We start from the raw sequence: 22,210 nt of genomic DNA, 5'->3' as shown, positions 1-22,210 counted from the left end.
TTTACGTTCTGGCCAACGGACGTGGCTAACTCACTGGCGGCAGTTTTTTGCTCGCGCTGCGGCCTGGACACGTTAGGGTTATCAGAAGAGCCCGTCGTGTAGAACGAGAGCATCGTATCGTTCATCTGCCTGGTTCCCAGCTGCCTAGCCTGCTTATCAGATACCAGCTTACATACCAACAGCCACATGCACAGATTTGTCACCGGTTTCTAAAGAGAGGTAATCGGAGATCCAAGGTTTTCTTGTCGACAGAGGAATACAAGAGATATCGGCATATATATATATATATTTATGTACATACACACACACACACGCACGCACGCACGCACGCACACAAGTCAATGCATCCGATCATTTGGCATTCTTAAATAACGGAGGGAAACACGGGAATAAAAATATACAACAGTCAGATATCTCGGGGGGGGGGGGGGGAGGATTAGGGATACATCATGCTCTAGTTTCGCCGTCTGCATTTGGCTCCAAATCAGAGGACATCGGGCTGGGTGTGGGATCAGGTCTCAACAGTCAAAGGTCACCAGTCCGTGGCTGGGCCAACAGTGACTCCCCACTTGGTACATCTGACCTCACACATTCACTCCTTCCCTCACCTCGTTCGAGGTCCGACTTGAGGCCAACCTCTTTTTATAGTCACCCCCCCCCCACCCCTCCCACCCCACCCCCGTGGCTCGCATCCCCAGCTCGGGTACCAAGCCAGTACCATCAAGCACCTCGGGGCATCCTCCCAGCGTGAAAAGGTATAAATTGTAGTACTCTAGAAATTTACAGCCCGGAAGGAAGCCGTTCTGCCCATTGAGTGCGCACCTTTACTCTCAGAGCAAGATAACTGTTCAAACCCACTGCCCAACCCCATTCCCACACTCTTTATCCTTCATAGACCTGTCTACTTCCCTCTTGAAACCCACAATGTACTCTGCCTTGACCACCTTTCCTTGTCCACATCCCAACAATTTTTGTGACGACCCTATAACTGTGGGCCACAGTCACTGATTTGCAAGGGAGAAAAATAGCAAGGCCCAAAACTTGTATTGGTATTGTCCACATATACCGAGATGCACTGGATTCCATTTACCATGGTTATTACTGAGGTTAACCCTCTGGGCACTGAACTTCCCTTTCCACCTTTCACACGTTGTGATGGTGTGTGCGCGGGAGTGGGAGGGGGAGCGTGGAGTGGGCGGGCAGAGGTGGTGGGAGATGTTGGGGGAGTCTCCTCACTGTTTGGCAAGATCAAGCATTGGGAACGCCAAAAAGCAGACCAACAAGCTAACTGAACAGAACCTACTGAGGTATCATTTCCAAAAAAATAAATTACCGCCTTAACCCCCCCCCCCACCCATCCCCCCCATCCACCACCCCGCAAAAGAAGAAGATACACCCATTTCAGTCGAAGGCATGCTAACTTAGTGCTGGAGGAGAGAGGCAGGTGGGTTGTGTTGGGGGGCTGGCGGGTGGGGGCTGGTATTCAAAAACACTTGCTCACTAGGTTCCCGTCTGTTTCTGTCGGAGTTTCAAAAAGTCGCGACGGGAATAAATGTGCGTTGGGGGGAAAAAAAGACGAGCGGATTCCGAAAGTGTCAAGGATTAACTCCTTCACTCAATGTTTCCTTGTCAACCAAAGCAGCGGGCACCGCGGTGGTGGGGGTGGGGAAGGGGGGACCCATCGCAATCAGGCACTCGCTGAGACAGGCAATAGATTCGGCATGACTGGCAGGCGGGCGGGCAGACAGGCAGGGACGGTGGTGGGGTGGGGGTGTGGGAGATGAACAGCGATGGGGAAGAAGATGGAATGGGAGAGAATTAACGTAGACAGTTAAAAACCTATACTGTGGAGGAATAAAATGGTTTGCCTGAGGGAGAGATTGTGGTGGTGGGAGTGGTGAGGAGGGGGGGGGGGGAGGGCAGAACGGGGAGAGGGGAGGGGAATGAGGGGATCATAAGTCTTTCTGGCTTCTTGGCTACCGACACGTTCTCTGAGCGTGTGTATTCCCGCAGTGTGTGAAGCCCGTCCTTTGGGATCATCGTTCTTCAGTGCACGGGCAAGGAGAGGAGAGGAGAGGAAGAGTGGGAGTGGGGGTAATGGGTGGGGGGGAGGGGGGACAATCCTGCCGGGGTTACAGAGATGCTGAGACTCTGCCCGTCTCCCTCACGTCAGTCACTTGTTCTCAATCAGCGTCTGCACCTTGTGGACCAGGTCTCGGGCGATCCTCAGGATCTGCTGGGCGTCGTGGCGCTCGGCCATTTCTGCGTGTGTGGGGGGGGGGGAAGAGAGAGAGAAGCGACGTCAAGTGAACATCTCAGCACTCGCTGCCCTCTCCCTTTAAAGCTTTGTGTTTACACACACTACATTGCATTTGGAACTCCATCCCACATGGCCTTCGCCTGGCTCCCTCCCTTTCCGTCTCAAGACCCTCCTCCTCGACCATACCTTTTGGCCACCCTCCTCTACCCCCGACCCGCTCTGCCCTCCACCCCTCCTGATCCCAACTCCCACCCACCTGCCCCCCCTTGGGACGTCCTCCCGACGTGAAAGGCGCTTTACCATCGTCATTTGACTTTGTATTGTATGCAGACAAATGACATCATCCTGAGTGCAATTTGGAGATTTCCCCTGATAATGAATTGTAAGGCACATGAGTGTTTAAGAAAATCAGAATTATTATTATTACAGTTTAAATGACTCTGTAACGGTAGCTTCTGAATGGCTTTCAGTGGTGGCTCAGCCAGACCAACAACACTGCCACATGACATATGAACGGATGTTACATTTCTTAGTACATTTGAATTTCCCAAATTAGCTATTTTTGCAGGAGGTGGATATTTTGTGCACCAGGTGTTTTGTCAAGCCGTTTCTGAATAGTCTTATTAGCAGTCCCAGTTGCATCGATGATTATAGGAACTATCTTTGTTTGATACTGACAAATACGTTCGCATTCAAATTGTAGATCGATATATTCCCTGATTTTCTCTCGTTACTTCTTTTTAATGTTGGAGTAATAATAATAATAGTAATAATCCTCGCATTTGATACAGCACCGTAATATGTCGTCTCAAAGCGCTTCACAGAATATATAACTTATAATTATTATTATTAATACTTGCATTTGACTTAGTGCATGTCACACCGGGAGCATGCCTCAAAGTGCTTCCCAGGGTTTCATCGTGAAGTGCAGTGTCCTGTATTTGGAGGTGAACACGGCAGCCAATTTGCTTACAGTGATGTCCCGCAAACAGCCATGAAATGCGTGACAATTTATTTTTTTAATTTGGGGGAAATCAGGGAACGCAGGTCAGGCCACCAGTGAGTGGTGAGGGTGAGGGTAGGGCTGAGGTTGTGTGGGAACGGGGTTGGAAGGAAAATAAAAGAGTTTGCGCATTCTGAGAACAAAAGCAAAATACGTACCATTGAAGAATTTTATAATATCGGTGAAATCCATGTTGTTGTCACGAATGATCTCCCGATACAGCTCCACCAGAGACAAGGCAATGAAAAGTACAAAATGCTCGGAGGAGATGTACTTTGCTGCCCAGATAACCTCCCACACGGCAAAGACATCTTCGTATAAGAGTTCTGGGTCGGGAGAGAAAGAGTCAAATGAAACCAACTTCCTCTGTCAGAGACTCGCATGAATTCGCACCAACCTGCATCAAACCCAGCTGAGCTCCACTAAAAACAACCACATTTTTACAGTCAATAGAAAAATGAAAGTCTTGCTACCTCTGAGAGAGTTTAGGAGGCAGAGTTTCCGTGGTGAAGGAGACCTTGCAAAGTCCAGACTACGCTAACTCCCTGCTCGTCGGACTTCCCAAATCTTTGCTCCACAAGCTGCGGATTATTCAGAACTCTGCAGCTCATGTCCTCTCCCGCTCTAAGCTCCGTGACCTGGCTTCAATGGCTCCCCATTCCTCGGAGAATCAAGTTCAAGATCTCGTCCTCACCTGGTCCATGGTCTTGCTCCACCCTAACCCTGCGACCTATTAAAGCTTCACTAACCTGTTCGCTCCCTCCGCTCTACAGGCACTGGCCTGCCTCATGCTCTCCGCCCTGCCTGCTCCACTATTGGCACTCAGGCCTTCAGCCTTTCTGCCCCGACCCTCTGGAACTCCATCCCAGAGACCTTCCTTGCCGTCCCCTCCTTTGCCTTCTTCAAGGCCCCTCTCAAGACCTTCCTTTTTGACTGTGTCCTTGGTCATCTTCCCTCCTCTAACCCCCACCCCCCCACCGCCTTGCCCTCCAACCCTCTCTGATCCCAACCCGCAGCATGGGTGCAAACCCCTTCGTTGTCCAGCATCTTGGGACGTCCTCCCGACACAAAAGAGCTATATAAATGCAACTTGTTGTTGTAGATGAGAGAGCTGTGAGGGAACAACGAGCTAAGGCTCTTCAAGCTCAAAAAGGGACATCTCGGAGTGTGTGGGGGGGTGGGGGGGCTGTTAATTCTTGTTCAGAAAACTAAGTCTGTGTGTTTTTTTTTACCTCTTTTGAAATCCAGCAAGAACCAGCGGTAACAAAAGTAGAAATGTGTGTAGTCCCCGTTTTGGTGCATGAGCTCAAAGACCTCGGAGTCCAGAATCTGAAAGAGAATTAGGAATAGGTAGCGGGGCGAGGGGTGAAGAGAAGGGGCGGTTGGTTGGATGGGGGGGAATAAATAAAACAGGGAGTTTCAGTCCGTTACAAAATAATTCTCTGCCGCTCTGTGTCTGTGGATCGTTAAGATGGAATCGGAGGCTAACAGTGCATACTTATTGCCGCTCCCAACTCTCACCCCCTCTTCCATCTCTTCCCCTCCTCCCCCCCCCCCCAGAAAAGGGTGGGGGGGGAAATATCTGAAATTGAACAATTAACATGAGGGAATAGAGACAAGAATTTGGATCTCAGCGTTGGAGACAAACAAGGAAAGAGGGGAAACCGTGGGGCAGGAGCACAATTTAACATCCCATCCAAAGCACGGAAAAATTAATCTAATGGATTTTACCCATGAGTCAGGATCTGTGTAGACTATAATAATAATAATCCTTGCCTTTGATACAGCGCCTTATCGTGTCTTCAAGGCGTCTCAAAGCGCTTCACTGAATATACTGTAAAGTATAGTGACTGTGCATTTTGTGGGTGAAACCCGGCAGCCAATTGAGTGGCCAAATTATTATTATTTTTTTATGTATTTATTTATTTTTCGAAGGAATTATTACCCCCGGAAAGCGATCTGCCAATCAACTAACAACTGGGTTCCTACTTACTGCTACCACTGTTACGTAGAGAGCGACAAAATACTACAGCCTGGGTCATGAATAAAATCTGAAATTTTATTTGAACACGCCAGCACAGAGCCAAGAACTTGGATCTCAGCGATAGGGACAAGAAGGAAAGATCAGAGATACTGGTGGATCCATAACAGGAACAGACGTGGAGAAATGCAGGAGTGATTAAACCCCAAAAATTACCAGATTAATGGACGGACGGATGGACCACGGTAGTAAAGTGGAGCAACTGTGTATTTGTTGACCAACCGTGTATTTGTGGGATATGGTCTGATGTTAACAGCTCTGTCCCAAAGCCTCGCTGAGCTCTGTCTCAGTCTGCCGTTACCTGAATCAGGGATCTCATGTTGGCAAAGTGAGTGTCCATGGCTCCTCCGTTGGGAAAATTCTGAGTCATTCTCTTCATGAGCTGAGTGAAGCAGCTGTACGTCAGTGGCTCTAAAGGCATAAGAAAAAGGAAGAAAAGGAGTTTATTAATAGATACAAAGTGGAGCATTCACACCTGTACTGGAGTTGTCACCTCTGTGATGGCAGGGATGCAATTATAAATAATAATAATAATAGTCCTTGATTTGATATAGCGCCTTATCTTGCCTTCGAGATGTCTCAAAGCACTTCAGAGAATATACTGTTAAGTGAATTGATTGTGTGTTTCGTGGGCGAAATGCGGCAGCCAATTGCGCACTGCAGTGTCCCAACAAACAGTTGTGGATTGAAGTGACCAAATTATTATTATTATTCTTTTGAAGGGATTTTTACCTCCGGAAAAGCGATCCACACAATCGACTAACAACCTGGTTCCTACTTACTGCTAGGTAAGCAGAGACGTGTGGAGTAAGGAAACTTGCCTAACGTTCCCCTCTGCCCGGGAATCAAACCCAGGTCCTCTCGCTTGCGAGGCGAGCGCTCTTAACCACTGAGCTACAGGTCCACCCAGGATCTCGGCCACATGACTATTCTGATTCCATAAGCTTACACAGTGAGTTTTAACAGGCTGTCTGTCTGATGGGTCTGTCATCCGCGTGTGTATCCAACGTCCACCGACAGGGACTTTCACTGGAGCGATGGAGAACTGGAACCGCATTCCTCCCCAACTTCCCCCAAATCCGATTGCACCACCACCACCACCAACAGCAACTTGCCTGTGGGGCAGGGTCTCGGAGCGCTTGTCCAGTGATAGAATTAAAATTTAAAAATATTAATCGCAATAATATGGTCACTCAATCCACAACTTTGTGGGCACACCCCCCCGTGCGCAACTGGCTGCCGCGTTTCTCCCACAAAATATAGTCACTACATTTTACACTATATTCTGTGAAGAGTTTTGAGACATTTTGGAGATGGGATAAGGCGCTACATGTAATGCAAGGAATTATTATTACTATAGCGCCTCCACCCAGGCTTGGATAAGTATTAACTCGGTTCCTGCTATTTGCCGATTTCCAAAGTGCCCTCTCCAACCATAAGAAAAACAGCCCCGAGTACATTTCTGATCCTCTAACTAAGAAGGTTTCTCCACATGGTAATCACAGCGACATTAACACTGAGTGCTTTGTTCACGGAATTCTCCGCTAATCCATCCAGTGCTCCACTCTGACATCCCGACAATGATGCCAATCATAAACCAAAGAATACGGGCAATGTTCTCCAACTGCAACAATCATTCGGTTATATTGAGACAGTGGTATGTTCTGCAATGAGTACAACAACAGTAACTTTCATTGATAGAGTGCCCTTTTGTGCAGCATCAAGTTTCAAGAGAGCTGGACTCAAAAAGCAGAATACAGAATGAAACTGGGTGCATTTGCTTATAACAATAATAATAACAGTAGTAAGCCTTGTGTTTGATACCCCACCTATAAGATTGAAATGCCTCAAAGCACTTCAAGGGAAATCGCAGTTAAGTGTGGAGCTCTGTGTATTGGTAGGAAGATATGGCAGCCAATTTGCGTACAATGACATCTCTCAAACAGCCATGGCGTGATTAATAATAATAATAATCCCTGCAATTGATAAAGCGCTTTATCACGTCTTCGAGACATCTCAAAGCGCTTCACAGAATATACTGTAAAGTGAATTGACTGTGTATTTTGTGGGCGAAACGCAGCAGCCAACTGCGCACAGCAGCGTCCCACAAGCAGTCGTGGATTGAATGACCAATTTTTTTTTAAAAATCTGGGATTGTCGGCCAGGAACCCGGGAGAAACTTTCTACTGTTTTCGAATAGTGTCGTGGGACCCTTAACATCTACCTGTGTGAGTTTGGGTTAAAGGGCATCATGCACAGGCTGTTGACTGTTCAGCCGTGACTGCTATTCATCTTCTTCAACCACACCAGCGTAACAGTTACCCGCACGGCAACTAACCACATGTCCATTCATCCTCATCACGCTCCAATTCAGTGGCTGTGGTTTGTACGCGTGGGGGTGAGGTTGCAACCCTTGCGTCCAATGCCTTCCATCACTAACCCACAGCTGCACTCCCTCCGCTCATTGCTGGGTGAAAGCTTCGAACAATTAAAGTATTTATCCCAGTCTTGTTGCTATCATATAAAGCTAATTGCTTACCATTGTCCAGGATAACCATAAGAGGTGCTAAGAGGTCGCACATTCCCTGCACGTATCCTATATCCAAGTGCTCCCACACGTAGCTGCAAGGCAAAGGGAATAAAACTTTAATAGGAGGAGAAGAACCAATGTACAGTGGCTTGTTTTCAATGCTCATCTAGGAAATGAAGATTCAGATCTGTACCTGCACATGATATTCTTTAGTTTTTCGAGATTGATCGTGGTAAAGTACCAGTAATTTCTGTCACAGCGCTGTACATCCTTATCAATCCGGTGCCAATTGAGTGAAACGGCATCCATCAGTTCTGTCTATGAGATAAGGAATATTAAAGTTGCTCTACCTGTTATAGTCAACAGACTCACGATAAACTCACAATAATCCTTGCACTTGATGTATCGCCTTCATCATGTCCTTAAGACATCTCAAAGCGCTTCAAAAGATTTTACTGTGAATAGTAACGATTGAATTTGTAGGCGAAAGCTGCAGAGGTCAGTTTGCTCACACAAATGCCCCACGAACAGCCGTGAAGTGAATGAGCGTTGAGCAGTTTTATCTGGGGGATGATTGGCAAGGTCACACGGAGAAACTCCCTTCTTTTTTCCAAAAAATGCCACGGGATCATTATCGTCTACCTGAACAGGCTGACGGGACCTCAGTTTAACATCTCGTCCGAAAGACGGCACTTCTGACAAAGTTGCACCCCCCCAGCACCGAGCTGTAGTGTCAGCCTAGACCGTGACCTCGAAGTCCCGATGTGGGGCTTGAAACCACAGCTTTCTGACTCAGAGGCGAGATACAAGCACAAACCTGACCCAAGCACAGAACTGCAAGTAACATTCCCGTTATGCCGAAGTCCTAATACAGGCACAATGTTTACTGGCTGATTAGTCGCGCTCTTATTGGGGTTCAGCAGTAGATTGGATGAGCTGAGCCAATATGAATGAGTAACTAACGACTAGAACTGTAGCAACTTAATTTAAATGGCTTTTTCGGTGCTCCTCTAGTTACGGATCTGAAATCCCAACCCTGGGAGTGCATCATCTCCTCATGTTAACAACAGGACGTTCTCACCTCTGCCGGTCTTTCCTTCCTACCACAACCTACAGGCTCTTAGAAGCCAAACTTGACATCAAACCGAAGCCACGTGATTTATCTCATATTTATTCCTCCTTTTACAATCAAAGCTTTCCTACACTTCACGTTGCTCCTCACAGGTGTCACTAACATTAAAAAAACATAACCACTGTCCATTGTAGTCCATCTAAGGTGGACCATTCTACCATGGATATATGAGGTGAAAGTTCTCAAGTATCAAGGAGCTTGTGGGTACCACGGGGCTAATCATCAACGACAATGTGAAGAGCTGCTTCAAAGAACACAGAGTAAAGAACACAGATCGCAACAGTAAAGATAAGCCACGAACATGGAAGTGAAAGATGGAAAGTGGAGGAACATTGAGACGAGAAGATGCCAAACAAGGTCTTGACGATGAGATGAGAAGGCAAAATAACAACTGATTTGGGGGAGAAAAAAGCCACGACGGTGATAGTTTGAACAGATTTAAAGAGGACGGTCGGCAACAGAAGCCGAGACAAGAGAAAATAAACGACTGATGAGCACAGGGGGACAAGGGAGTGGGGTGGGGTGTACGTGATCGAAGAAGATCACAGAAGGAGTCAAGACAAAGAGCGGCTCATTGTAAATAAGCAGGAGGTCAGGGTGCAATCACCCCATGTGACGACGACAACAACTTTTATTTATATAGCGCCCCACATGCAGGAGAGCGTCCCAGAGCACTTGACTGTGGTGGAGCACAACTCCGTGCTGATGGTAGGGGGTGGTGACCGTAGGTACGGTCAATTAGGAAGATCTTCAGGCACGACCTGAAAATGGGAAAGGAAGGGGTAAGGCGGAGGGATAGAGGAAGAGTGTTCCAGAGTTTCGAGGTGAAGTGGCTGAAAGGGCGGCCACCAAAGGTAAATGTAATAAAAGCAATGAGCGCAGACGGAGGAAGACAGATCAGCTGAGGGGGACAAAAAGACAGCCATAAAGTGACAATAACGAGGGCAGTCACAGACAAGTGCACAAACATATGGTTTCAGCATAAACATGGCATGAATGGTGAGCAGGGTGACTGAGGAAAAGCAAATTCACTTTATGAAATGACTACGAGAGCAGTGTATGAAAATTCAAAACCAATTACAAATCCAACACATTTCAGGCTACCTTTACATTACGGGATCATTTACACGGGAAAAGACATTTGACTCCCAACGGAGACTTTCAAAGGACACCAAAGAGACCAACAAGACCTTCATTCCCTTTTCCTGGAGGAATTCGAATCCAAATTCCCGAGGAACGAGCTCAATGTTCTAGCACAAGGAGCTATGCAGCTGTCTACTTTATCTCAATTGCTTTCTCTTCAACACAGGATGGAGGCACACTGACCGTATATGTTGTGGATGGCAATGATGAGATATAGTCTTCGGGCAGTATCGAATCCAACTGAGCACACAGCTGTTCTTCCGAAAAACAGCTCTCAGAGCCTGTCTTTTGCCGAATGCTTAGCCCTTGAGGACCGGACTCCATGACAATATCAGTCCGTTCCGAAGTTTCACCCAACTCAGTCTTACTTTCATCCTCCAGCACGCCCTCCTCCATGCACAGGCTCTGACCATCATCAGTACTCGAAAGGATTCGCGAGTGTCCCGATGCAACCGAATAATTCCTAGAGGAAGGCAAGCCCGAGTCTGGGGAGTCAAACTCCATTGACGGTCTTTCTTCTAGCGCTACGGTTGGGGTGCCAAGGCTTACTATGGTTGATATTGGGTCATCCGTGGCTTTAGAGTCTTTGCCTGGCTGGTCTCCTTCGTCAACGGAAATGAAGACCTGAATGAGATATGAAAGGGATTGACACTGTGAATAAGGACATTCATCAGAATCCAGGAGCACAGGCATCTTACTAAGGAGGCCCTACGGCAAGCAGAAGATGCCAGGAGCCCAATCGCTTATTAATAATAATAATAATCCTTGCATTTGATATAGCGCTTTTCACTTCGGGAGGACGTCCCAAAGCGCTTCACACAACACACTGTAAAGTGAATTGACTGTATATTTGTGGGCGAACGCGGCAGCCAATTGCGCACAGCAATGTCCCACAAACAGTCGTGGATTGAAAGTGACCAATTTATTATTATTTTTGGTTTTGGAGGGATTATTATTAGGCTCTGTGTGGAGTAAGGAAACTTGCCCAAGGTTTGCCCTCTGCCTGGAATTGAAGTCAGGTCTCTCACTTGCAAAGCGAGTGCTCTAACCACTGAGCTACAGGACTCCACAATTAAAACTGCGCAATAAATGGAACCTCAATTGGTATTAACACATGCAGCCGGTTTTTAGGATCAGAAGTGCAACGCAACTCTCAGCCCAAGACTGAGGCCAGTGACAAGAGTTTCAATAAAAAGCCTGTTAAACTGTACAGTGTCAGGACTCATTAATGCTGCCCAGTTTTGCTCTGTTTTGCGACCACTCACTCGTGTTATAATATCTAGCACAGAGTGGACAATTTGTCTGATTGACCAAACTGCCAAATAAAAGCAAGCGTCGTAAACAGTACAACCAAACCGCGAGGTGTTAAAATTATTGACTGAGGAAGTGAAAGAGAAGGAGGTTTATTTTTTGTGGTCAGCCGGGTGTCCGACACATGCAGAAACCCACCACCATGCTTAAGAGTATCCAAACCAAACTGAGGATTCCATTCATCCCACCTTCACATGGAAATCCCAGAGATAAGATTGTTGGAATGGAATGCGCTCTCTCTCTCTCTCTCTCTCTTTCCCTGGAGCGACGCATCCTGCTTACCTAATTCTGGAAAAAATTAGGCACAGCCTGGCAAAAGACAAGAATTGGGGACTAGAGTCCTTTGAGGTCCTACTGGAGTCTAACCAGCTAAAACCACATTGATTGCACTGTCTGGCAACCTTTCCCGCTGCTTGTCCAGCTAAGACCCATTAGGGCTTTGGTTTGCAGGGTTAACAGGAGTTGAGTGGGAAGATTTCCTGCCCTCAGTGACTGGCTTATAAACAGGAGGAAGTTAAGGTCTAAAGAAAACAGTCTGCTAACGCGTTGTAAGTTCTCAACTAGGAGGAGACATTTTTTACGTCGTTGCTGATGGTGGAATCACGATGGATTAGCCTCTGTACGTGGCTGTCTATGCTACTGCCGGAGGAGAGTTTGGCCAGGATGGCAGAGTGGGTTTCCCGTTCCCTTTGCTTGACGACTATCTCACAGGTTTTCCATTCTGTCATCACATATCTGTACTTGGCTGCAATAGCTTCATCCACCTGCAGTTTGGGGATGGTGGGGGTAAAAAGACACATGACTTAGTATTATTGCTGCTCAGACCTCTTGCATGTCTCAGCTTTGAACTATTTTTCCGTGGTCCGCAAACCTTTTCATTCAGGCCAATTTTTATTATTATAAAGATGCTTTTTTTTATTATTTTAAGGATTATTATTATGATTTGCACGGTCAGCATCAGATCATGTACGCCTGCTCTTTCTCTGTCTGATTACTTGGAGGTAACTCTCTTCAGTGCTTTCAATTCTGGGATTTGGATTCAGTACCAAGTTGAGCAAAAGAGAAATATCAACAGACTTACATGATCCATGTCCTGTTTACTCATCCCAAACTTGTAGTGTCCTAGAAGGAAGGGCCACACATCCTTCCTTATCTCGTGCTGGACGCCTCCGTAGTAAACCAACCGGAGAAGCTCTAACTTTTTGTAGTTCTGAAATTTGAAACAAATTATTAATCTGAAACTGCGTCGATACTTATTAATTACAACGACAAGTTACACTTGTATAGTGTCCTTCACGTCGGAAAGACGTCCCAGGGCGCTGGACAATGATGGGTTTGGGACCCGAGCTGGGAATTGGGGTCAGGAACGATGGAGGGTGGGTGGGGTGGGGTGGAGTGGAAGTTAATTAACCATTAAATGCCCCTGGCAGGAGTTGGTACTGTTCCACATGTCTGACACTTACGCTGTCTGTTCTGCTGCCAGCCAAATAATTATTCCGTGATCAAAGCAGAATGAAACATAGATTCGTTGGTCACTCTTCCCACTGCTGGTTGTAAGATGCTGCCCAGATTAGCAGCCGCTTTTGTCTATACACTGCATCACATAACAAAGTATCTCACTAAACAAAGGTCTCTTGTGAGATGTTTTGAAATGTGGTAAGACGTTTCAACAAATGCAACTAGTATCTTGGTATTGGAGGAAGAGTCAGTGAACCGAGGTGAAGCAATCGAGACGTGCTGTCAATCAGTTTAAGGAGGGTGATGTCAATCAGTTTAAGGAGGGTGCTGTCAATCAGTTTAAGCTGTGCAATGTACAATAAAGAAACTTTCTTTTATAGCACTTATAACCTCAAAGCTCATCTCAAATCTCAAAGCATGCGACACAGTAATCGCTGTCCACGTCTATTGACTGATTTTTGAAGGCAATTTTATCATCAGACTCCTGAACGCTTGTATTTCAAAGCATTTTCATGCTGGTGAAAACTTCCTTTGAACTACATAGACAGCTCAGAATGGAATCAGGCCATTCAAACCAACTAGCCCGTGCTGGTGTTTATACTGTATCTGAACCTCCATCTAATCCCTTCTCCCATAGCACTCTATTCCAGTTTTTTTTCGTACTTACACAGCGCTGTTTAGTACCATTGTGTGTATTTTAGGGCTGCACAATCACATCCACTCGTGAGTGAGTGACTCATTGAGAAGTCAGTCAAACCTATTTTGTTTCAATTCTTTGCAATCATCTAATAAGAGACTTGGGTCACCCAGCACTTTACAAGATCAAAGATCCTACCCAGCACTTTACGAGATCAACTCTGGTGAAGAACATGTCAACATTGACAGGAACGTGTGACTTCACTACACAAACATCCGTGCTGAATGACATGAGCTCTGTTGTGCTAAAGGGCAGCAGCATAGACTCATCTGAGCTACACAGTCATAAAATCAACCCACCTAGAATGCTGAAACACTGAATGGAGCACACCGCCAATGTGAATAACAAATAATAAATAACGATAATAAAATTTTCTTTGGGGGACTGTTGGCCAGGACACCGGATGAAACTCCCTTCTCAATTTCCAACAGTGCCACGGGACATAGAAGGGAACTCAGTTTAACGACTCATCCAATAAATGTCAGCCGAGTTCAAAGTCCTGACGTCAGGCTTAAACCCACAACCTTCTGCGTCAGAGGTGAGAGAGCGTTACCAACTGACCCGGTCTGACACAGCAATGAATTCTTGCAGGAGGTTTGGTTAGTGTGATGGCTACAATCCCTGAACCCTCCGTGTCCTACCTTCCTGTCCTTCTGGTATTTACTCCACACTTCGGAAGTCAGGCCGCCCGAGGCATCGCAGGGCTTGTCTGGCGGGACGATAGCGTGATTCACAAGCGCCGACAGGTGTGTGCGGACCGTGGAGAGGTGACGGCAGTACGCGAGCCCTGGGCACAGAAACCAAACCAAAGACAAATAAGGGAAGACTTTCGGGAAAAATACATTAGCAAGTAGTCAAAAGAAATTCTTAGCCAAGCCAATTTGCAGCCAAGCATCTCATCGACCTGGAATCACGTCCTATGGCTTTCAAAGTGCCTTACGATTAGGGTTAAGTGCATTACAATTGGACGCAAACACAGCTGGGCTCTAACCCATTATCTCCGTTCCCATTAAATAAAATATCTTGGATCAAAACAGTTTCAGAGCCTCTTTCTCTTAGCCGTCCGGAAAAGATTGCCTGTTGCATCGTACAGCCGTATTGTATCGTATTGTACTTACAGCCGTAAAATGCTCTTGAAACAATCTGTCTCTTCATACTCTCACACAGCATCTTCAGTGGGGTCCTACAGCAAAGCAACCAAACAACAGTTACCATTTTCCACATGCTTAGTATTGCAGGACTTTACAGTGGTGGGGATGGACAGTGAGCTGTGTGTGTGTGTGTGTGTGTGTGTGTGTGAGGGGTGGGGGGTGGTGGGGGAGTGGAAGCTGGTGACCGTAGACACGGCAGAACAGGACTTGAAGACAGAGAGAGAGAGGGTGAGATGGAGGCGGTCGAGGAAAGGAGTTCCAAGAGGTATGTAAACTCAAGTTGTTGTTGTTGTTAGGAGAATAGAATCACAGTGATGGCAAGTTTGGCACATAAAGAGCAGAACGTGGAATCAAGTCAAAAAAGTGAAAACGCAGGACTCCAGGCACAACCGAGCACAAAAAAAACGAATGGGAAATCCCACTCGAAATACATCACTGTCGAAACATCACTGGTTTTGGTGAACGGCGTCTGTCCATCTTCTCTCTCTCTCCTCTCTTTCTCTCTCTCTATGAAATCAGTATCCCTTCCAAACCCACTGTCTCTTTGGCAGAACGATTTGCTTTCTCAACAATGCAACAACGTGCTGACGCAGTTGGCGCAGAAGCAGAAGCGGATCTGCTAGAAATTCTCGGCAGGTCAATATTGGCGTCTGAAACTCATTAGTGCACTGGCCAGGTGACCCAAAGATTTGCAGCAGTTCTGCTCGACTAGACATCAGCATTCACAGTCTTCCTTTCCCTGTTTATTGCTCTATTGGGTTTTATTTCTTATCTATGTCTAACAGTGCAGTGCTGTTTGCGGTGTGCCATCCCATAAAACACCCTCCGATAAATGAAGTGAATCTATTTGCTGAAGAGGCACATTGTACCGAGCTACCTAAAGTCTAGACTGTACGAGATGTAATTTATGCTGCATTATCAAACTGGGCAAATTCCAAACCCCGCCACCGCGCCCTCCCACCCGCCACTCCCCCCACCACTATATTTCAACTATAACTCATTCTTATAACATAAAAAGGATTGCACGAAAGGAACCTTTGGAGACACTTCTAAATCAACCTTTCTGCAGAGAAGAAACCTTCTATTGCTTCTTTGTAAGTTTCAAGGACATTGAGATAAATTTTACAATAAGACACCTCTGGGTGTTGCAATCACATCAAAGTGTCTGCACAGAACAGGCGTTGAACGGTTACGTAACAGCGTGGAACTCGAAGACAATTTTTTCCCCCAAAGGATACAATTTGTAAAGATTTGTTTTTTTCGGCCAAACTTATTTTTACTTCCGTGTTTGGCTGTGCCACAGAAAGCAGTGATAAAGATAATAATCCTTGCCTTTGATACAGCGCCATTCACATCATGAGGATGCCTCTTTCACCATCGTGGCAGTCACTGTGCATTTGGTGGGCGAACTGGGCAGCCAATTTGCGCACAGCAATGTCCTGCGAAACAGCCGAAGTAATGCGGATCTATCTAGGTCCCTTTGCGCATGGATCCAAAATGCTAACATTGGACACGCAGTGTAGTTAAGATATGTGGGAATAAGGAGCCAGTTTACGGCAGAACGGTTGAGTGCTGAGTGCCTATTTTCCTTCCCTTTGTTAAACGTAGACAAGAATGTTCATGTCCAAATGTCCGAACAACAGTAAAAGTGGCAGAAGAGATCACGGGACTCATAGATCTCTTTGAAACACGTTACTAATGATGAACAAGCCAGAGATTGGAGCATTTGGTAAGAGGCTGTTGTTGTATGAGGCACCCCATGAACCACAGCCTGAAGTTATTAGTTCCATTAGTTCATCGGGGTTTTGTCATAACAGTTTGTTTTAATGAGGGGAATAAATCAGATTTGATCCCCGTTAATTGCAGCGGCCCTGGGAACCAGAAGGCTCTCGAGGGAGCAATTCAACTCGATATCTCCAGAGCAAAGATGAGCTGTTCACAATGTGCAATGAACAATTACAGCACTGTAATTATCACACTGTTTCGGCAGCCATCTCATTACAAATCCTACACACAGCTGACTTGCTTGGTGAAAGCCAAATTCACTGCCGTGCTAACTCACAAGATCACAAGAGTGGTCTGGATGAAGAAGCCCCTTGGGTCCATCCGATCTCAGGAGAAATCCCCATTACACAGGTAGCACACCTCATTACACAGAGGAAATCCCCAATACACAGAGGAAATCAATGGCAAGCCTTCAGTTTCGTCCAACAATACTCATCACTCAGATCATCAGCTGTTCCCCCTCTCCCCCCCCTCCCGGAGGAAAAATTTTCTGACAAACCAGTGGGGGAACCTCACTCCCTGGAGCTGACAAAAATGAGCAATGGATCGTCAGGGAGCCTGAGACTGGAACTCACAATCACACCCTGTGACAAATAACGTTTCAGCTACAAGGGACCAGTGTAACTGCTCAATCACACGTGTGATGGTTAAATAGGTCATTTCTTCTGGTTTTGGAACACCATCTTCCCCCCCACCCCCCTCCACCGACCCCTCCAACCACACTCACACGTACTTGAATACAAACCACCTGCTCGTTCTCTCAGCCACGCTACAACAACAATAACAACTTGTATTTATATAGCGCCCCCTCACACAGGGTAGCGTCCCAGAGCGCTTGAAGGTGACGGAGCACGATGCCGAGCCGGGGGACGGGGGCAGGTGTCCGTAGTCCCGGTCGAAGAGGAAGGTCTTCAGCTGCGACCTGAAGATGGGGAAGGAAGGGAGCAAGGTGGAGGGATTGAGGGCGAGCGTTCCAGAGTTTCGGAGCGCGGTGGCCGAAAGTGCGGCCGTCGATGGTGGACTGGAGGTCGCGAGGGACAAAGCGGGGAGGGGGGTGTTGTGGGGGGGGGGGAAACAAACGACAAAGCCAGATCTGATGTGTCTCCTTACCTGTCATGGCCACAGGTACACCAGGTGGGCAGGTCATAAGGGGAGCCGCGGCGGGAACACGATTGGCATGAGGAGCCTCGGCTACAGGCGTCTCCCTGTTGCCACGGAAACTGAGCCGAGCAATATCCGTGCAATTCCAACAAGTCGCCGGGATCTGAAAGGGAAGAGAGTGCTCAGCGGGCTGCAGTTTGGATTTTTTTTTCCCCCCATAGAAACAGTAACTTTTTCATGGAGGTAATGGACATATCCTCTACAATGTGGTAGGACAGGGAGGTTCTTGTGGAGGGTCCAAGTACTGATACCCTAATGGTAGGGAGAAATCATTTGAGAATATGAATGTATATAAATAGACTCTGGCTCACTTGTTTCGTTATTGCTGAGGCCGGGTTGGGGTGGTGTGGGGGGGAGTGGGGGGGGGGGCGGGGGAGTTGGACAGGGTGAGGGGCAAAGGAAGACGAGAGGATTCTTTGTCGGGTCTGATCCATTTGCCTGTTATTTCATGATTTTTTTTCCGAGTGGGTTTTGAGGGGGGGAGGGGCTTGATATGTAGTAATAATAAGTGTTGTATTTGATACAGCGCCTTATCACGTCGTCGAAACATCTCAAAGCGCTTCGCAGGATTTTTACCGCGTGTTTTGTAAGGCAGCCGGTTTGTACACCAGCAACGTCCCACAAACAGCCATGAAACGAACGACCAATCTTATCACCCCGCCTAGACGCAATGTGCCGTCACCAATTTGGACACCGAAGAAAATTGTTCCCAATATACGAACTCTGAGCCAACCATGTATTTGGGCACTAATTTATGGATGATGGACGGCCCTGGGTTCAGACTAGGGTGGGGATCCCTGACTGTCCAGCGCCTTGGGATGTCCTCCTGACGTGAAAGGTGCGCTACAAATTTGTTGTTGTTGTTGTTGGGGAAGGAAAAGCTCATCATGAGCTCAAATCACCAGCTCCCTGTGTGTACACAGGTGACCTCGGGTCAGGAAGCAGGTAGGGCAAGCAGAGGCTGGGACGCTGGACGATTGCCCTTTCCGGGCAGAACAAAATCGGACCAAATCCACACTCAACAGCCCTGACATACGATGAGCAAAGGGCACCCAAGGCTCCAGACACACAGTGCTGAAGACAGGAGTCGTGATTCTATTAAGAGTGACTTGCGGACGTAAATAAGGATGGATGGACCTGCGACTGAGGACAGGCTCTGCTAATCACATCCCCACTCCCCCACTCCCACCCACGGATCATCACTCCTAGAATTGACAGACGCAATTATTTAGGATGTTGGACCTAAAATCGAAAGGTGTAAAATTACCAGTGGCTGAATTTTAAAGCTTTTAATTTGAGTTACATAAAGATTTATCGTGGGTACTGAAGGAAAAGTGTTTAAAAAAAAGGCACTGAATGGAACTGACCAGAATTTTATCCTCACTCGCTGCTTAATTTTGTGAGATAATTTTATATGTGAGACGTGGAATTTCTCAGAGGTCAACTGCAAATGGACCCTCGACAGGTTGATTTGAAAAATAACCCGAAAGGGTGGTGGAAACAGATTCAATGGCAAGTTTCCAATGGGAATCGGATAGGTACTTGAGGAGGAAGAATTTGCAAGGATATAGGGTAAGAGCGGGTGAGTGGGAATGATCAGGAAGTTGTTCCAAAGAGCCGGCACAGGCAAGATGGGCCGAATGGCCTCCTTCTGTGCTGTAATAGTCTATGATTCTATGATAGGCTCAGAGGGACCGTGTGGCAGACAGCAGTCCTCTGTCGGGGTGGTGGGGGGTGTGGGTGGGAGGGGAGGAAGGGATCGGTGCATACAAGCACTGATATTACTGAGGGAGCATGAACCATAATGCTTCTTGGTTCATAAACTGCATAAACCGTCTCTGCCGACAGAAACAAGCAAGCCAAGTGCCGAACGAGACCGCCTGCGAGAAATTTACATTATTATTGAATGTAAATCCAGAATAACTAACACCCTGGAGTGGTAATCTATTTACAATAGCTCAGAGGAAAGCTAATAGTAATCCGTATCCTTGCCTCTGGTACAGCGCCTTGGGAGGGCGTCTCAAAGTGCATCACAGGATGTAAAGTGGATGTACTGTGTTTTTGCAAGCCAAAGCACGAGCCAATTCGCACACAGGGTCGCCCCCACAAACAGCCATAAAGTGTGACCAATTTTATCTGGGGGCTTGCCGGCTAGCACAGCCGTATATCTCCCAGGCTGTTGGCTCGGAGGCCTGATCGATTTGCTTTTCCTCTCTATTCTCCCATCGATTAACTATTTACATCGATTAGATTATTTCCCTTCCCAACACTCCCGGGTGTGCATGTCAGGTTATTTCCGTCCAAATAGAAAAAGGAAAGCGAACATCTGTAAAATACTGCATTCAGTCCGACACTGGTTCGAGCAACAAAGAGAACGAAAAAAGGGAACGGGAAATTAAACAGATAAACTGAAGGGAACGGGGGAGAAAGAGGAGCGAGGAGGGTCAATGCCACATCCTTAAATGCAAAGCAGCGGAGGCAGCCATTCAAACGAAAAAAAAGCGCAAACTCACGGCAAGGCAGAAAATAACGTGGTTTTTAAAAGAAAGTAAAGTTACGGAAGGCAAACGAACGAACGAACGCAAAGAAATCATAGCGACTTAAAGCAAAAGCAAAACCCAGAAAAATAAAAATATAAAAAATGCTCTTCACATTAATTCTTCAAGAATCAGCCGACTGATGTAGTATTTACCGAAGTTTCTCGTAAGACTGAGATCCGAAAAAATAAACTAGTGCGGAATTGAAATTTTTTATTCATTATTTATCTTTAAGATATATATATATATGTGTGTATATATAGATAGATAGATAGATAGATATTTAAAAAGTAGAAAGAACAATTCAGTGGAAGAACTTGGTAAAGTCAGAACCTCACAGAGCCTAAATAAATAAAAAAAAACTAGAATAAAAACTTGATGAAAGGTAGCCCGGTGAAATCTCGGAACCAAATTTTCCTTTTAAACACGCTGAAGAATTTCAGTGAACAGCATCTTGAGGAGTCTGAATTGGTGGCCACGTGCACATTTCAAGCATGTCACAGAAAACTAAAAGCAACAATGAGCGTATTAGCAGGAAACAACAGTGTTGCCATCACCTTCAAAGCGACTGCTCATGTACCTACACATCTAATGAGCTTGAGAGACCCGGGCGTGAAACTAACAGGAGTTTGTTTCCACTTGAAAAACTTTCGTGATCTTTTAGTACACACCGAATGGTTGCAAGTGAGGTTTCCTCTCCCTCCCCTCTCCCCCTCTCTCTCTCTCTCTCTCTCTCTCTCTTCCCCTCCCTCCACCATGTCTCACCTCGCCTCTCTTTCTCTCGCTCTGTCTCTCCTTCGTACCCTACCAGGACTTTAGTGAGAACCTCTCGTTAGCGATTCTTACCAATGGGGGCAAGGCGCCAAGGGTTTCTCTAACCCTTTCCTTTTACGGGTTCTTGTTCCTTTCGGGAAGGATCGAAACTGCTAAGTTTAGAGAGATTCGAGGAGTGTGGGTTCAGTTTTATAAAGAGGGAGCTTGTGTATTATATGTGCACAGCACATGCTTGGGTGAGTTGGAAGTGGCTGACTAGCGGCGGTGGGAAAAGGGGTGGGGAGTGGAGCGTAGGGGTGGGGTGGATGTGGGGGGGGTGTCCAGGGGAAAAAGGTATCTGCATTGCAAGCAATCTTTTGCCCTTTGCAGGAACTTTAATAGTGATTAAAATTCATGTGCAATTTTCATGCATGTCACAGCCTTGTCCGGGTGGGCTTGCAGAAAAAGGAGGAGGCGCAAAGAATGATCCTTGCGTTTGATGTGGCGCCTTTTACGACGAAAGGACGTTTCAAAGCGTTTCATAGGATACATTGCGAAATGCAGAGGGTGTATTTTATAGGCAAAAACTAAAGCCAATTTGCACACAGCAATGCCCTCATAAATAGCTGTGAAATGAACGACCAATTTCATCTGGGGGAGGGATTGTTGGCCAGGACACCAGGAGAAACTCCCTTCTCCTTTCGAACAGTACCGCACGATCTTTAACATCCACCTGAACCAGGCAGTCAGGAACTCGGTTTAACATTTCACCCTAAACACAACACCTCCAACAATGCAGGGCACCCCCACAGCACTGTATTAGGGTGTTAGCCCATAGAGTGTAGGAGACCTGACGTGTTGGTGGTGGTGGGGGCGCGGTTGAGCTACAATCTTCTGACTCAGAACTGAGCCAGGCTGAATCGTGTATCAAGTCCTGAACAATATCCGCACGCATTGCGAGGGGAGTGTACTCTCGAGCCACTGACTCAGCAGCCCTAGCTATTGTGACGTCCTTCGAAATATTCATAGCTCTTTTACTTCTTAAGACGTGACTCTCTCCCAAGCGAGACGCATCAACCCAACCGTGTGAATGAATCGAGATGAAGTGTGGGCTCAAATGGGTGAAAAGTGTGTCATGCTTGAAAATCCGAATGGTAATAACAGCTTTGTGATAAAAATAATGCCAACACTGTTGTTCACCCACCGCCCCGCCCCCCCTCCCCCCCCCCACCCCACCCCCACTGAGAT

The 22,210-nt window shown here is 46.8% G+C and overlaps 1 protein-coding gene across 1 annotated transcript in view; it reads right to left on the bottom strand.

Moving 5' to 3' along the window:
• Positions 1-1,432: 1,432 nt before the first annotated feature.
• sgsm2 (small G protein signaling modulator 2) overlaps positions 1,433-22,210 on the bottom strand; it is a 77,810-nt gene continuing 57,032 nt past the window's right edge. The window contains exons 13-24 of the mRNA XM_042338555.1: positions 17,622-17,775; positions 14,694-14,758; positions 14,217-14,362; positions 12,502-12,630; positions 12,002-12,184; positions 10,293-10,733; positions 8,028-8,152; positions 7,844-7,926; positions 5,606-5,715; positions 4,496-4,592; positions 3,422-3,589; positions 1,433-2,262 (exon numbers count right to left, since the gene is read on the bottom strand). Of these exons, the coding sequence (XP_042194489.1) occupies positions 2,174-2,262; positions 3,422-3,589; positions 4,496-4,592; positions 5,606-5,715; positions 7,844-7,926; positions 8,028-8,152; positions 10,293-10,733; positions 12,002-12,184; positions 12,502-12,630; positions 14,217-14,362; positions 14,694-14,758; positions 17,622-17,775 (1,790 nt within the window). The 3' untranslated portion in view covers positions 1,433-2,173. The remainder of the gene's footprint in view (positions 2,263-3,421; positions 3,590-4,495; positions 4,593-5,605; positions 5,716-7,843; positions 7,927-8,027; positions 8,153-10,292; positions 10,734-12,001; positions 12,185-12,501; positions 12,631-14,216; positions 14,363-14,693; positions 14,759-17,621; positions 17,776-22,210) is intronic.

Source organism: Callorhinchus milii, unplaced genomic scaffold, assembly GCF_018977255.1.
Source record: "Callorhinchus milii isolate IMCB2004 unplaced genomic scaffold, IMCB_Cmil_1.0 Scaffold10, whole genome shotgun sequence".
In the NCBI taxonomy this organism is placed as follows: Eukaryota; Metazoa; Chordata; class Chondrichthyes; order Chimaeriformes; family Callorhinchidae; genus Callorhinchus; species Callorhinchus milii.
This window is presented reverse-complemented; position numbering and strand designations above follow the sequence as displayed.